Below are 18,607 nucleotides of genomic sequence, written 5' to 3'. Positions count from 1 at the left end.
GAATACAACAGTTCTCTTCATAAATAGTTAAGTCAGTGATTATTCACATAATAAATAATAACAATATATAATTGTCAAAAAGTTCAATACGTTTGTCCTAATTTTTCCTTGTTTGTAAACACTTTTAGTTTCTTAAACTGGATCATATTACATTGTTTAAAGGCCTACTGAAATGAATTTGTTTTATCTAAACGGGAATAGCAGATCCATTCTATGTGTCATACTTGATCATTTCGCGATATTGCCATATTTTTGCTGAAAGGATTTAGTATAGAACGACGATAAAGATCGCAACTTTTGGTATCTGATAAAAACAACCCTTGCCCCTACCGGAAGTAGCGTGACGTCACAAGACAAAGGATTCCTCACAATTCCGCTTTGTTTACAATGGAGCGAGAGACATTCGGACCGAGAAAGCGACGATTACCCCATTAATTTGGCGAAGATGAAAGATTTGTGGATGAAGAACTTTAGAGTGAAGGACTACAGTGTAGTGCGGGGTGTATCTTTTTTCGCTCTGACCGTAACTTAGGTATAAGCTGTCTTATTAGATTCCACACTCTCTCCTTTTTCTATTGTGGATCACAGATTTGTATTTTAAACCACCTCAGATACTATATCCTCTTGAAAATGAGAGTCGAGAACGCGAAATGGACATTCACAGTGACTGAACATGTAAATACACGGTTAATAATTTTCAGCTTTGCGAAGCTAAAAAAATAGAAGCTAAGTTAGCTACAGAGCTAACGTGATAGCAGGCTCAAATGCAGATAGAAACAACATTTTAAAAAACCCTGACTGGAAGGATAGACAGAAGATCAACAATACTATTAAACCATGAACATGTAAATACACGATTAATAATTTTCAGCTTGGCGAAGCTAAAAAAATAGAAGCTAACTTAGCTACGGAGCTAACGTGATAGCATCAGTCTCAAATGCAGATAGTAACTAAATTTAAAAAAAAACCCTGACTGGAAGGATAGACAGAAGATCAACAATACTATTAAACCATGAACATGTAAATACACGGTTAATAATTTTCAGCTTTGCGAAGCTAAAAAAATAGAAGCTAAGTTAGCTACAGAGCTAACGTGATAGCAGGCTCAAATGCAGATAAAAAAACTAAATTAAAAAAAACCCTGACTGGAAGGATAGACAGAAGATCAACAATACTATTAAACCATGAACATGTAAATACACGATTAATAATTTTCAGCTTGGCGAAGCTAAAAAAAATAGAAGCTAAGTTAGCTACGGAGCAAACGTGATAGCATCAGTCTCAAATGCAGATAGAAACTAAATTTAAAAAAACCCTGACTGGAAGGATAGACAGAAGATCAACAATACTATTAAACCATGAACATGTAAATACACGGTTAATAATTTTCAGCTTGGGGAAGCTAAAAAAATAGAAGCTAAGTTAGCTGCGGAGCTAACGTGATAGCATCAGTCTCAAATGCAGATAGAAACTAAATAAAAAAAAACCTTGACTGGAAGGATATACAGAAGATCAACAATACTATTAAACCATGAACATGTAAATACACGGTTAATAATTTTCAGCTTGGCGAAGCTAAAAAAAATAGAAGCTAACTTAGATGCGGCGGCGGGCGTTGTACGCTTTTGACGACACACCGGCCGCCATCAGAGTCGGCAAGAAACATATATTTCCCCAAAGTTACGTACCTGACATGCACATATCGACACGCACGTACGGGCAAGCGATCAAATGTTTGGAAGCCAAAGCTGTACTCACCGTAGTGCGTCTGCTATCCTGCTCAAAACACAACACAACCTCCTGGTGTTGGTGTTGCTACAGCCAGCCGCTAATACACCGATCGCACCTACAACTTTCTTCTTTGCAGTCTCCATTGTCCATTAAACAAATTGCAAAAGATTCCCCAACACAGATGTCCAGAATACTGTGGAATTTTGTCGAAGAAAACAGAGGTATTTGAATTGGGTCCAAAAACTTCCCTTGACCTCGTGACGTCACGCGCATACGTCATCATACCGCGACGTTTTCAAGCGGAAGTTTCCCGGGAAGTTTAAAATTGCACTTTATAAGATAACCCGGCCGTATTGGCATGTGTTGCAATGTTAAGATGTCATCATTAATATATAAACTATCAGACTGCGTGGTCGATAGTAGTGGGTTTCAGTAGGCCTTTAAACTATGTGCTTAATCTATTCCATAATTCAATTCCACATACTATTATACTAAATGTTTGAAGTATTGTACATGCATATATGTTTAAAGTTATTTACTGGTGAAAATAATAGATGCACATTCTTGGCTAGCATCATTTTGTGGCAGAGAAACTGATGAATGAAGCATGAAGGAGATAATTGGAAGTGTTACATTGAAATATCAAACCAAAATATAGAGCAACAGGAAAAAAGAGAGTTGTTCCAAGAACTGAAAAAAACAACAAGGAGGAAGGGATGCCAATTTTTCTGTATGAATGTAGGAGGAAGTAGATTGATGACACATTACACTCACACATAAAACACGTCTGGGTATCAAGAAAACTAACGTGTCAGCTTTGAAGAAGTGAAGTGAAGTGAATTACATTTATATAGCGCTTTTTCTCAAGTGACTCAAAGCGCTTTACATTGTGAAACCCAATATCTAAGTTACATTTAAACCAGTGTGGGTGGCACTGGGAGCAGGTGGGTAAAGTGTCTTGCCCAAGGACACAACGGCAGTGACTAGGATGGCGGAAGCGGGGATCGAACCTGCAACCCTCAAGTTGCTGGCACGGCCGCTCTACCAACCGAGCTATATCGTCCCAAGACGGTATAGCTCGAAGACTATTTTGGCGTCCAATTCTGTCTTGTAAAAAACATTTTAAGCTTTTTATGTTCATGTTTGGAGTGATACCAATTGTTGGAATCAGCGTCAGCTGCTTTCAGGAATACCCAGACGAATACAAGACTGAATGAATGGAACCAACTTACATGACACTGCAGTTAGGCAGGTGGGGCGCGCGGGAGTGGGAGTGGGGGGGGGGAGGGAGAAGAAGGGAGAGGAGTTAGAGGAGCAGGGAGAGGAGGAAGAGGAGGGAGGGGAGTGAGAGGAAGAGGGGAGGAAGAGGAGGGAGGGGAGGAAGAGGAGGGAGAGGAGGAAGGAGTGAGAGGAGCAGGGAGAGGAGTGAGAGGAGGAAGAGGGAGGGAGAGGAGGGAGGGGAGTGAGAGGAGGGACAGAAGTGAGAGGAGGAAGAGGAAGGGAGAGGAGGGAGAGGAAGGGAGAGTGAGAGGAGGAAGAGGAGGGAGATGAAGGGAGAGGAGTGAGAGTAGGGAGAGGAGGAAGAGGAGGGACAGGAGGGAGAGGAAGGGAGACGAGAGTGAGGCGTGAGAGGAGAGAGAGGAGGGAAAGGAGTGAGAGGAAGGGAGAGGAGTGAGAGGAGGGAGGAGAGTGAGAGGAGGGACAGGAAGGGAGAGGAGGGAGGAGAGTGAGAGGAGGGAGAGGAGGGAGAGGAAGGAGAGGGAGTGAAAGGGAGGGAGAGAAAGGAGGGGAGGGAGAGGAAGGAGAGGAGGAAGAGGAGGGACAGGAAGAGAGAGGAGGGAGGGGGGAGAGGAGGAAGAGGAGGGAGAAGAAGGGAGAGGAGGAGGGGGAGAGGGGGGACCGAAGTGAGAGGAGGGAAAGGAGAGAGAGAAGTGAGAGGAGGGAGAGGAGTGAGAGGAGGGAGAAGAGGGAGAGGAAGGGAGAGGAAGAAACAAACAGAGAGTTAATGTAAATACTGTAAAGAGTAGGCTGCGAGAAACATCATCAATGATTAAAAAACACAAACTGCAAATATGAAGTCTGAAAATGACTTTCTTGTTATGGTACTGAGAAGTAATGTCATTATTCTTGTTATGGTACTGAGAAGTGATGTCATTATTCTTGTTATGGTACTGAGAATTGAAGTCAATATCAACACAATCATGTTCCAGTGTTGCAGGATCCATCCTCATGAAGCAGAAGCATTAAAGCAAGTGTCAAACTTGTTTTCCTTGTAGGCCACATTGTCATTGAAGGACCGCTTGTACCCTAAATTCCGGACTATAAACCACTACTTTCTTCCAACCGTGCCGCTAAAAACGGTGCAGCAAATTTCTGGATTTTTTTCCCAAATAGTTTTCATTAAGCACATGCAAATGGTGCGTTATTGTTTGTGCTACGGTGCCATCTTTTGCACGAGTTTGCTCACTGCATGTGATGCTCGGTTAACTTAGACAGTGTTTACTGCTGTGTAGTGCCTCGAAACGGAAGTACAAGTGCTGTTCCGTCTTCTAACCGTCCATAGCGTAGCTACTCGTATGGATTCTTCATTCATCACTCCAAGCAACGTTTGTAAGTTTTATGATATAACTAAAACAATTCTTACTTACTAAAGCGTCCCATGTGTGATGTCTGTAGGAGTGTTTTCATGCATATTTGTACGTGCTATTGTAATGTAATCAAGCTAGCATCATTAGCGTTAGCTAATATGCTAACATGTTTACGAGTGTCTGTGTTAGTATTATTAACTTAGAACGGCATTATTTTTGAATTTTTTCAGTTTCACAAATTCCTCAGTAAATTCACAGATACGTCACCGTAAAGTTATTGAGTCTGTTTAGCTGATTAGAGAACTAGCTTGCGCAGCAAGTGGGTCCATGACGATGACCTCTGTTTTGTTTGATCAGCCATTTTACAGCCATGTTACAGATACCGTTTGAAAACAATTAAGGTAACTAACTAATAAACATTTGCAAAATATTTCTGTGTAAATAACTGATTTCACAACGTATATAACTGTGACTTATAAAATCCGTTGTGGCTAATATATGGAAGTATATGTTTTTTTTCTACAATTTAGTGGGTGTGGCTTATATACTGGTTCACTCTTTAGTCTGGAAAATACAGTAGATATATTTTCTACGGACTGTAAAAAAAAATCTGTAGATTTTACAGTAAAAAATGGCAACGCAGTCAGCAGAATTTTAGTGTTTTTTTTAACAAGATATTGCTGTAAGAAGAAAAACAGTACCACTGTTTCTTTACGATAAAAAACTGGCAGCTTAGCTTAAAATTCCCGGTAAAATTTAAAACATATTACTGTGAAGAAAATTGTCAAGATGGCGGCGCCCTGACGGGCTGCGGCTTGCAGACGCTCATGGTAGTATAGAACAATTTGGCAAAAATACCGGACAATTCTTTAAATTTCATGGCTGGCTTACTTGACTACCTGAAACTGGATTTAAATGCAAGACGCGAGATGAGAGACTGCTGCGCCACATTTCTAACAGAAACGTGGATGAAATCATCCGTTCCGGACAAGGCAGTTACCATCGAGGGGTTAACTATGTTTCGGTCGGACAGGAGTAGATCTCTCACTGGTAAATCCAGAGGCGGTGGTTTTTGCATATACGTCAATAATAACTGGTGCAACAATGGGAAGATAGTATCACGTCACTGCTCTCCTGATGTTGAACTATTAACTATAAAATGCAGGCCATTTTATTTACCCAGGGAATTCAGTGCTATGATCTTCATAGTAGTGTATATTCCCCCCAGTGCTAACACCAAAGAAGCTTTGAATGCTTTGTACTGCTCCATCAGTGAACTGCAAACTACACATCCAGAGGGAGTTTTCATCGTGGCAGGGGATTTTAATCAAGCTAACATGAAAACAGTTTTCCCTCATTTCCATCAATATGTGAGTTTTGCAACCAAGGGTGGAAGAAAGCTGGACTTGGTTTATAGTAATATTAAACAGGTGTATAAAGCTGCACCACGCCCCCACCTCGGCTCCTCAGATCATCTAACTGTGATGCTAATTCCTGCATACAAGCCCCTGCTGATCAGGAAGCAAGCTACAGTGAAGCAGGTGAGGACCTGGCCAGAGGAAGCAATGGAAGCATTACAAGACTGCTTCGAAACCCCAGACTGGGACATGTTCAAAGCAGCCGCCACCAAAAATCACCACACGTGTGGAGGAGTATGCAGAGTCTGTGTCCGCATACATTCAGAAGTGCATGGAGGATGACAGTGTGATCAAGAACATCCCCACACGGGCCAACGAGAAACCCTGGATGAACAGTGAGGTACGTGCAATGCTGAAGGCTCGGAACAAGGCTTTCAAGTCTGGCGACATGGTGGCATTAAAATTAGCCAGAGCTAACCTGAACCGTGCCATTAAGGTTGCAAAGCGTGCTCACAGTCAGAAAGTGCAGGACTTCTTCGAGAACCCTACAAACACTAGACGAATGTGGCAGGGCATACAGGTCATCACGGACTATAAAGCTGCCCCCTGTCCCTGTGACAACAGTATCAGCTTCCTAGATGACCTTAACAACTACTTTGCAAGGTTTGAGGCACTTAACACCACTCCGGCGAGAAAATCCATCCCTCGCCCTGATGAGCAGCCGCTCAACCTGGATATAGCGGATGTCCGAAAAACCCTGAGGAGAGTGAACCCCCGGAAAGCACCAGGACCTGATGACATTCCGGGCAAGGTGCTTAAGGGATGTTCAGACCAGCTGGCTGGGGTTCTCACAGACATCTTCAACATCTCGCTGACCCAGGCTGTGGTACCATCATGTTTTAAGACGGCCACAATCATCCCAGTGCCTAAAAACCCCACAATCTCCTCCCTCAATGATTACCGCCCTGTTGCACTCACCCCCATCATAATGAAGTGCTTCGAGAGGCTGGTAAAGGAATATATTGTCTCCAGACTTCCCCCCACATTCGACCCATACCAGTTTGCTTATCGCCCTAACCGCTCCACAGAGGACGCCATCTCCTCTGCACTCCACCTGAGCTTAGAACATCTGGAAGGAAAGGACACACACGTGCAGATGTTGTTCCTGGACTTCAGCTCAGCATTCAACACCATCATCCCGCAGCACTTGGTGAGCAAACTGGCCGCCCTTGGATTCAGTACCCCCCTATGCAACTGGCTGCTTGACTTCCTCACAGACAGACCCCAATCTGTGAGAGTGGGCAACAACACCTCCAGTGCCATCTCCCTGAGCACCGGCTCCCCCCAGGGCTGCGTCCTGAGTCCACTGCTGTTCACGTTGATGACCCATGACTGCTGCGCCAGGTCCACTACTAACCACATTGTGAAGTATGCGGACGACACGACAGTAGTGGGCCTCATCCGTGACAACAACGACATGGACTACAGGGAGGAGGTGAAACATCTGGTTGACTGGTGCAGAACCAACAACCTGGTCCTGAATGTCAACAAGACCAAGGAGATCATCGTTGACTTCAGGAAGCACCAGTCGAGCCACGCTCCACTCTACATCAACGGCACAGCGGTGGAGATGGTAAGTAGCACCAAGTTCCTGGGGGTGCAGATAACTGACAATATAACCTGGTCCCTACACACCAGAGCTCTTGTAAAAAGAGCTCAGCAGCGCATGCACTTTTTGCGTCGGATGAAAAGAGCACAGCTCCCTCCCCCCATTCTCACCACATTCTACAGAGGCACTATAGAGAGCTTGCTGACCAACAGCATCTCTGTCTGGACTGGAGCCTGCAATGCCTCAGACTGGAAGTCTCTCCAGAGAGTGGTGAGGACGGCGGAAAAGATCATCAGGATTCCTCTTCCTCCTATCCAGGAGATCGCAAAAAGCTGCTGCCTGACCAGGGCTCAGAAAATCTGCAAAGACTCCTCCCACCACCACCAAGGACTGTTTTCACTGCTGGACTCTAGAAAGAGGTTCCGCAGCCTCTGAAGCAGAACCTCCAGGTTCTGTAACAGCTTCTTCCCTCAGGCCGTAAGACTCTTGAACGCATCATAATTAAATTATCCCCTCAACTCCCCCCAAAATGGATTAACTCGCTGGAATAAAAAAGACAATATAACATTCATCCATAAACGTGGACGCATGTGGAAAAGTGCAATATATTTATCTGTACAGTAATCTATTTATTTATTTATATATATTTTTATATATATTTATTTATTTTATATATATATTTATATATTATTTATATATATTTATTTATTTATATATGCACCTTATTGCTTTTTTATCCTGCACTACCATGAGCTTATGTAACGAAATTTCGTTCTTATCTGTACTGAAAAGTTCAAATTTGAATGACAATAAAAAGGAAGTCTAAGTCTAAGTCTAAATGGAAAAACAGTACCACTGTTATAATTTTTTTTATTTTGGCAACTGGCATTTTTTTAATGTAAGAAACAACTGTGGTACTGTTTTTCCATTTACAGTAATACACCGTAAAAATAACAACCATAGATTTTAGGGTAAAAATTGGTCGCTCAGTTGACATAATTTTACCATAAAAAACAGTGGTGGTTTTTTTTCAATTGACTAGGGGTGTAACGGTTTAATAGATTGAAAATTGTAAAGTATGATAATAATGTATATTTGTTGCAATATTGGATAATGGTAATGTTTAAAAGGTACAGTATGCAATTTCATGCAGTACATGTATCTTTTGGAAATGGAAATAAATAATACATTTAGTAAGAAAAGATAAAGTACTTTACGGACACATTATTTCCAGGTGGTGCGGGCCATATAAAATGATGCAGCAGGCCAGATCTGGCCCCGGGCCTTGAGTTTGACACCCGTGCATTAAACACTTCCATGTTTAACATTACAGTGATAAGGAAAAAACAAAATAAAACCAGAGTGTTACAGGATTAAGTAACAATGTTGGTACAGAAAGAGCAGTTAAGAAACAGAGTGCACTTTCTTGCAACCATCGATGTTAAGTTGACTGGATGACAGCACATAAATAAATAATTGAAGGACAGCCCAGACATACAGTGCCATCTACTGCAGGGGTGTCCAAACCTTTGCCACTGAGGGCCGCACACTGAAAATGTAAAGCATGTTGGGGCCATTTTGATATTCTTCATATTCAAAAACATTACAATATATACATTTTCTCAACCTTTAGGGCTCACGTCAGTTTGGGCCCGGGGACCCAGAAGGGTCTCAGTCATAAAAATGTTTTAAAATAAATATATATATATATATATATATATATATATATATATATATATATATATATATATATATATATATATATATATATATATATATATATATATATATATATATATATATATATATATATGTATATATGTATGTATATAAGTATGTGTATATATATATATGTATGTATATATGTATGTAAGTATGTATATATATATATATATATATATATATATATATATATATACACACACATATATATATATATATATATATATATATATATATATATATATATATATATATATATATATATATATATATATATATATATATATACACATACTTGCATACATATATACATACATATACACATATATATATATATATATATATATACATATATATATATACATATATACACATTTTATATATATATATATATATATATATATATATATATATATATATATATATATATATATATATATATATATATATACACATACATATATTTATGGACACATACATATATACTAGGGGTGTGGGAAAAAATCGATTCGAATTCGAATCGCGATTCTCACATTGTGCGATTCAGAATCGATTCTCATTTTTTAAAAATCGATTTTTTTATTATTATTTTATCTTTATTTTTTAATGAATCAATCCAACAAAACAATACAAAGCAATACCATAACAATGCAATCCAATTCCAAAACCAAATCCGACCCAGCAACACTCACAATAAACAGAGCAATTGAGAGGAGACACAAACACAACACAGAACAAACCAAAAGTAGTGAAACAAAAATGAATATTATCAACAACAGTATCAATATTAGTTACAATTCCAACATAGCAGTGATTAAAAATCCCTCATCGACATTATCATTAGACATTTATAAAAAATGTTTAAAAAGAACAATAGTGTCACAGTGGCTTACACTTGCATCGCATCTCATAAGCTTGACAACACACTGTGTCCAATATTTTCACAAAGATAAAATAAGTCATATTTTTGGTTCATTTATTAGTTAAAACAAATTAACATTATTGCAATCAGTTGATAAAACATTGTCCTTTACAATTATAAAAGCTTTTTACAAAAATCTACTACTCTGCTTGCATGTCAGCAGACTGGGGTAGATCCTGCTGAAATCCTATGTATTGAATGAATAGAAAATCGTTTTGAATCGGGAAAATATCGTTTTTGAATCGAGAATCGCGTTGAATAGAAAAAAATCAATTTTGAATCGAATCGTGACCCCAAGAATTGATATTCAATCGAATCGTGGGACACCCAAAGATTCGCAGCCCTAATATATACACACATATATATGTATACATATATACACACACATATATATATATGTATACATCTATACACACACATATATATATTTGTATATATGTATGTATATATACACACATTTAAATACATATATATATATATATATATATATATATATACACATATATGCATATATATATACATATACAAATCTATATATATATACACACATACATCTATAAATATATATACAGTATATATATATATATATATATATATATATATATATATATATATATATATATATATATATATATATATATATATATATATATATATATACAGTATGTGCGTGTGTATATATATATATGTGGGTATATGTATATATGTGGGTATATATATATATATATATATATATATATATATATATATATATATATATATATATATATATATATATATATATAGTTACTGTCAGACTATTAAATTGAATGCAATCTTCTTGTGGGTGGGATTTCTTGTTAAACTCATGACGCCTCACGGCGGGCCGTAGTCTGGACACCCCTGATCTACTGTATGTGTTGTTGCTACACTATGGGAAGTAAAGCATAAAGGGAGGTGGAGCGAGCTTCACGGTTTAAAAGGTTACACATGCAGCACAAGGCTAATTTCAGGAAACCAATTGTTAAAATATTGCAGACTGTGTAAATGCTGAGGCAATGGTGTGTTGTGCAACGTGGAGGAATGTTGAGGAAACAAGCCTAACTGTCAACGCACTGCTGGTCTGCCCACGCGTGACACCAACAGGTGCAAGGATGAGACTATGAAGCTGACACGGCAGACAGCAACACTTTGCTAATGTTGACACACTCACAGCATCGTTGCTGCACTCCAAATCATCTTTGTCCACATGACAACACATACCTCATAATAAGTATTAGGGAAAGGGATAAGTACCGTTCACCTGGGAATCGATATGGTACCAATGTCCGTTGCGCCCAAAAAGTAATAATACTGTAAGTATTGTACTTACTACGTACTGTACCAGCTGTTTGATTGTAATGTACATCTTAGTCGTAGCATTTACAAATTTAGTGGTGTTGAAATCAACTTATTAAATGGCAAATGCTAATCAGTAGCATGTCAGTAGCGAAGCCAATGTATATTAACATCAAGCTAGCACTTTTTTTTTTAGAAAATTTAAGCCTTATTTAAGCGTTTTTGAGTCAATTTCTTTGTTGGCATTGGAAATTGCAACATTACCTATAGGTAATTCGGCTCAGTCCACTCTCAGTGTTGCTGGAGTGATCGCCAAGTGCCGAAGTGAGTCGGCAACCAAGCGAGACATCATGCACAACCTAGGTACCGTAACATGGCACCGTTGGATTTTACGTGAGTCGGTGCCCCCAAAAAGTACCTGATTCAGTACCCATCCCTAGCCTAAAATCTATATTGCGATTTATATCTTAGCCTTTTGCAAAAACGATACCTGTTACGACATATTAATTGGTTTATAAATCATATTTGAATAATTTCAAAATGGGTTACAAAGGCTCCCAATTTATGCTGACGGATGAGGTAAAATATTGCATAATTTCTGGTTTTATTATCCTAAATGTACTTGCTAATTTACTATTAATATCTGGTTACTTCCTGTAACATGGATCTATCAAGAAGTGATACGAAACGATCGGCTGAAGAAGTTATAAAATACAATAAAAAGTTATAAAATACAATAAAAAAATTTAAAAATAATATTTCAGTTTAATATTTTTAGGACGGGCGTGTGCTTTATAGGGTCGTTTTCTGCCGCCGCGGTTGTGAAAGTGATTGATTTGATATGCACAGCAGCTTGCTTTTGAAATCCTAATAATAACTAAAGTTCCTTGGGTAAATAATGTAAAGTCACTAGACCGGTATGTTTTAGCGCTTTCATGGCGAGTTTACTGACAGATATAAATAAGAACTTTACACGACTTTATATAAGAAATGGCAACAGTGGAGGATGAGTGTCCCATAACAAGAAGATAGAAAAAAATAAGACGCTTATCGACTACGCTGTCGGCACAAACTACAAAGGCAGACACGCGCAATTTTTCAGGACTTATGCAGATCTTAAATACAGATCAGCAGGTACCAGAAGGTAAGAAAAGTTACTTTTGCATAATATTGCGAAAAAAAACGCCAGATAATATGTCTTACCTTATACACACACCATAATAATACTCGTATGTTGAAGCACAGTACAATACATCAAGCGGTGCGGCTTCATAGCTTACCAAAGTCATACTAAAGCATTTTGATAGATTTTTGAGCGACGTGTGTAATGCTCTATATTTTCAATGGAACATATAAAATGTTGGTGTTGTTTACTTGAGTCATATTGCAGTCTACATGTATCTCTTGTGTGTGACTGCCATCTACTGGTCACACTTATCATTTCACCATGTACCAAATAAAATTGCTTCGAGGTCGGTAAGCACAACCAAAACTATTCCGTACATTAGGCGTACCGGGTTATAAGGCGCACTGTCGATTTTTGAGAAAATCAAAGGATTTTAAGTGCGCCTTAAAGTCTGAAAAACACTGTAATAGCCATATATTAATGTAGTCGATTGTGTCTACTGGCAGCTGTAATACATTCAAATCGCTTTCAAACGCTGAATAAATAGCCTTATTTGTGCAAAACACAACCTTGCCTTAGCATTCCAAGTCTCTTCATAGGTTGGTCTCGCTGGTACAGTGTAGTATCATTTGCCATAGAGTAGCCGTAAGTAAAGTGAAATATTATAGAAAAGGTGTCATTTATCAGTATCAAAACTGCAAATTCAGCAACAGTTGCATTTCCATAGAGCAAATAAAAATGTCTGTTCTGCGACAAGCTTACAGCCACTACATTAATGACAGCGCCTCAGTCGGACATACAACAGTTCTGATTATATTTGACATGACAGTTCATGTTTACACTACTTTGGGCAGGGGGTGCATGGGTGTTTAGCACATTTAACAACTAGCAGTCATGCTTATGCGTCATAAAAGATAACAAAAAGACCAAGCGAAAAGTAAATGGTACAGTATGTTGTCTAAACGGCCCTAAAATATGTGCGAAAGTTTTACATGTGTGTGTGTGTGTGCTCTTGAAACTCACCTTTGTAGACGTTGAGCGTGATGGTGCGCACCGCAATGCGGACCATGCTTTCGGGGTGGTTGAAAAACTTAATGGCCTCAGTGTACAGGGCAAAGTCATTAGTGTGCTGTGTGTGAGAGACAGACAGGGGGCGCCAGTGAGCAAGGCACCACAAGGCACCAGAGACAGACACACACGCACGCATACACACACACACACCCACACACCCACATACACACACTGGGCAGGGTCACAATTTCAGTTAAAGAGGAACCACACTTTTTTGGGAGTTTTTCCCATCATCTACAATCCTTATGTGAGACAAGAATGCATGTATCTCTCTTTTCTGTGCATTCTATATAGTCAAAAACTGCTAGTAAGAGGTGGCAAACAATGCAGGTAATAGAGATACAATCGTGTCTGCCTATAAAGCACTCTAAAAAACCTCCAATACTGTTTCATACACATGCTGTAAGTACAAATGTGATTACATTTGTGATTACATGTCATATCTACAGCAGGTTTATTCAACGTTGTCAAAGCCAAGGACCCCCAAACTGATGGAGCAAGGAACTCCTATCATACACCTTGTAAAAAATTGTTTTATATAAAACTGGTTATAAAAGTACTTGTTATTGTGCAAGACTAAGATATTCAAATATTTTAATATTTTTTTAAGAATTGAATTTTTTTCAAGAATTTCCGCCCGAATGCAGCTCAAAAAGGCTCCAGCACCCCCCGCAACCCCGAAAGGGACAAGCGGTAGAAAATGGATGGATGGATGGATGTTCAAACAATGCTTTCTCAACATAAGATGAACTGAAAAAAAAAAAAAAAGTAACAAATATATATATATATATATATATATATATATATATATATATATATATATATATATATATACATATGTATATATATATATATATGTATATATATATATATATATATATATATATATATATACATATATATATATATCAATCAATGTTTATTTATATAGCCCTAAATCACAAGTGTCTCAAAGGGCTGTACAAGCCACAACGACATCCTCGGTACAGAGCCCGATATATATACATACATATATATATATATATACATACATATATATATATACATATACATACATATATATATATATATTGTAGATAATGCATATGTTTAAGAGCTATTTCTTTATTCATAATCATGTTTGAATCAGCTCATTTCTTTCCTTAATTTTACTCTGTATACTAGTTTCTCTTTGTCTTCAGATTGCCTGGTTAGATAGGGTCGTAAACCATCAGGAATGTGAACACAACCCCCAAGTCTCTCTTCTTATCAGTGTTGGGGGGAGGGGAAAGGCGGGCTTTCTTGGTGTGAAAAGAGTTGCTTTTGGCCTGTGGAATGCCAGATCAACTTGGGCTGCGCATTTGTATGTGTTGTTCGAGGCTGGTCTCATTATTGCCAAAGCTTTGACAATAAAATTACAAAAATACCTATTCTGTGCTTGGTGGTACGTTTGAGTTCAGTTGATATGTCATTAAGAAACTTGGGACTGACCAGCGTTTTACATCCCACTTGGAGGAACATCTGGTCAAACGCAACAATTTGGGGGCTCGTCCGGGATGACACGCTGACAATTGGACCTTCTCTTGCAATCTTCTGGACAGACTCACATGGCCAAAACATAATTCAAGGTAAGCAGAACCTTTCTTTTTAGATAAAATCTGCATTAGGAGTCTGCCCAGAAGTCTGTAAGTTAAACACTGCTTTGTACCGCAGACACAGAATGGTGATTTTGATAGATTGATTGCATTTTTGCCGAGCCTGCCATTGCATTAAAATTGTAAATAGGTGGTCAACTCACGCCATTGTGTCTCGATTACCGTGACGGGCAGTTTCATTGACGAGTGAACTAATAGTTGGGTGTGGCTCACCCTGGGTAGTTGGTCGCCGCCTAAAAGAGTAACGGGTTAAAGGCCCTCGTATGATATGGAGGTTAGAGGCCTGCATATTGCACGATAAATTGCACGGGTTAGAGTTAGAGGCTCTAGCTGCGTATTGTACGAAAAATTACGGGGTTAAAGGCCGCCGTATGGTTTGTGGGTTAAAGGCCTTCAGGGGTTCGAGGCCCTTCTGAAAAAAATAGACACAATGGCCACTGAGTGTGACAGACAGGAATGTGATGGCGGTCGGGGAGGAATGTGATGAATCATTACTGTGTAATGATCAATTGAATGGACGGTTGTCGACAATGGAATTAGCAGGTAAAGTTTAAAAAGAAAAAAAAAAAAAAAAGAAAAGAACGTTCCTTGAAAGGGTTAAGAGGGAGTTTACAATACTCGAAAAGTTGTGAACTCAAACGTCTGGTAAAATAAAAAATAAAATAAAAAAGTAACTGGAAGTTTTATGGTAAAGTGAAACGCAGAGAGAGTGCTTACGTGTGCGTGGGTGTGTGTGCGTAGGGCTGTAGGCACTTGCTTGTGTGTGCGTGAGTGCTTACACGTGCATGTGTGTGTGTGTGCGCTGGTGAAAATGGTCAAGAGAAAAAAAGAGCAGGGTTGGTGCTCGAGAATTTAAGAGTTTAGCGTATGATAAAAGTAAACGGGGATTACGTGGAAAAACGAAATGCAGCAAAAGAACCGATGATTAATGAGACAAATAGGACAGACTAGACTGATTGGTGTTTTGCCTGCCGCGCATGCGCAAGACAATTCAAACGACCCGCCCAGACTTTGACTAGGCCACCGCCTCCTACTCCAGTGAGAAGGAGAGAGAGAGAAAAAGAGAGCAGGTGAAGGAAGATTGAGGGTGAAGAGGATGGTTTGAGAAAATATGGGAAAAGGATGTTTATAACCTTACGTTATGTGAATGGTTTCTAGGAGAACAGAAAATAGAAACATTGTGTGAAGTGTAAGGAAGAGATGGATACAGGATGTTGTTTGTAAAGGAAAACGAAAGTGAAGAAAAGATGAGAAAGTGACAAATGAAGGTATTTGTAAATGGTATGCTGTTGATTGTGGTTAGCTGCAAGTTTGTTTATTTGTTTGTTTGTTTAGTTGTTTGAGTGAAATGGGAAGAAATCAATAGGAGACTTTAGAAGCATTTTGTATCGTTGTGTTTCCACACAAGATGGCAAAAATACAGAACAACAAGTAGGATTAATGGCTGAATCTTCGACCTCACCGATAACACCATACGTTACAAACATAGCTACTGCTATGCGCAGTCTCTTTCCTCAAGATGAGGATGATAAGGCTAATGACAGAGCAGCAAGGAAGCAACTCCTTAATTTACAGATCGCTGAAAATAAAAGGTTAAAAGAACCAAAAGGTCAAAGATCAGCTAGGATATATTCAGCAGTGGGTGACCTTGCTTTTGAGTTCCAACAGGTGGAGGAAAGAATCCTCAACAGACGTGCGACCAGACGGTTGGACTCGGGTGGTGGACAACACGATGCTTCAAAGCCAGTCCGGGGTGGAAACTGTTTCGGCTGTGACCAGCCTGGTCACTGGAGTCGTGAACATTTTCGAACGGGAAAGGTTCCGTAGTGCCAACAAACGAACACAAAAGCGTGGCAAAGGACGCCCACCGCAGGAGCCCCAGCAGGAGATACAGACTGGACCCCTGCTGGACATGAGTGTCAACGACAATGTTATCAGTTCGTGATTGACACTGGCGCCACCCATTCGATTCTGAATGCAGAGGTACCAAAGAAACTGTGTGCTTCCTCTTTAAAGGTCGAAGGCTTCGCTGGGGTCACAAGGTTACCTGTCACCAAACCACTTCCGGTTCAGATTGCTGGACCTCCTTTACAGACTGTACCCTGACATTCAAATCGCACAGAAGGAACATTCCTGGTGTTACCTGACAGCTCAACCACCAAGCTGCGACACCACTACCAAGGCTCCTACCACAGCCTGAAATAACAGGAATGGCTGACATCCAACTGCTCTAACAGTGAAAACCCTGACTGGCTGAGATGCTTCCGTGTGTTCTGCCACCCGACTCGCCATATGTTATGATCACCAGTTAGACACTCATACCAGGAGACCTTTGACTCCTTTGTATATTTATATATGTTGGAACTCAAGGTGTGGTTGCTCATGTTGACCTATCTTTGCAACAGCTAGCATGATATAAGATGGACACAATTGTGTCCCACATTGTTCACTTGCTCTCTGTCTCGCCTACAAAACCAAAGAACTTAGGTCCAATGATAAGACACGGCGTAGCTGCCAAACATTACACCGACACCCAAATACCACATTTTCAATTGTTTAGGTTTAGCACATAGTTGTGTAAAACACATAACTATGGGCTGCACTTTAGACACCTGTAGGCTACGAGGAGCTAGCAGCTACACAACAGCTGAGCTAAAACGACACATTACACATTTAAGCATATCAAATAATTATAGTTGCTCATTACATACACATAGTTGTCAAGACAGAAGTCTGATAGAAAGTATTCAGTAACAAACGTGTCTGCATCATTCAACTTTCTACAACATGAGCTTGACTTAATGAATTATTGGGGCCACCAGGTGTGGTAAAATTTCAAAATACTATTGCTAAAGCATTCGCCACAAGGGTAGTATTTTTCTAGTATTGGTGACAATATAAATATAAGCATATTTGTTACTTTCACCATATTGAATAAGTTACATAAAAGCTAGGGTTTAGTTGAGTTTGAGTTAATTGTGATATTGCTAAGGGGTCCCCTACCCTAACAACACCCCCCAGTGGACCATAGAGGCTAAAGAGACAATCATTGACCTCAAACATGACCTGTCCTCCGCTACTTGACTATTAGCTGACCTTTTTCTTAGATGTTTCTGAAAGTGATAGTATGACTAACACAGTCCTTTTTTCAGAAACAGAAGGGGGTGAGTGAGGGTGGATACAGACTCCTTGGAACAAAATCGACAATCATCCGACTCTGACACATTCCATAGTTTTAACGTTTTTACCGTGGGTAAGAAGTTACAACTAATTTTAATTTGAAAATAACGATTTTACACATCGATAGTAGTTAAGTAGATCAAATTTAGAATAGGGAGGAGGTGAGGGTGAACCATGTATAGTCTTTGATTTCACTGATATGATCAATACGGTACAAGGGAAAGGTACGTACTGACTTGTGTTGACAATCACAGTGGTTGGCCGGAAGCAACAACAACCTCAAAAGAGGATGCAATATCAGTAATTAAATGACTTGTGAATGACCTAGAACCCCGACATGGTTTCCCCA

General features: G+C 39.3%; 1 protein-coding gene across 3 annotated transcripts in view; it reads right to left on the bottom strand.

Annotated features, from left to right (window-relative positions):
• Positions 1 to 18,607, bottom strand: part of clec16a (C-type lectin domain containing 16A) — a 175,921-nt gene that overhangs the window by 125,032 nt on the left and 32,282 nt on the right. For 2 of the 3 annotated variants that reach the window (XM_062050505.1, XM_062050506.1), the window contains exon 5: positions 13,397 to 13,502. In XM_062050505.1, the coding sequence (XP_061906489.1) occupies positions 13,397 to 13,502 (106 nt within the window). Of the gene's footprint in view, positions 1 to 1,758; positions 1,778 to 13,396; positions 13,503 to 18,607 lie in introns of those variants that run through there. The other variant, XM_062050507.1, reaches the window with a different exon arrangement.

Source organism: Entelurus aequoreus, linkage group LG06 (assembly GCF_033978785.1).
Source record: "Entelurus aequoreus isolate RoL-2023_Sb linkage group LG06, RoL_Eaeq_v1.1, whole genome shotgun sequence".
NCBI lineage: Eukaryota > Metazoa > Chordata > Actinopteri > Syngnathiformes > Syngnathidae > Entelurus > Entelurus aequoreus.
Note: the sequence above shows the minus strand (reverse complement) of the source record. Positions and strands in the feature narration are given on the sequence as shown.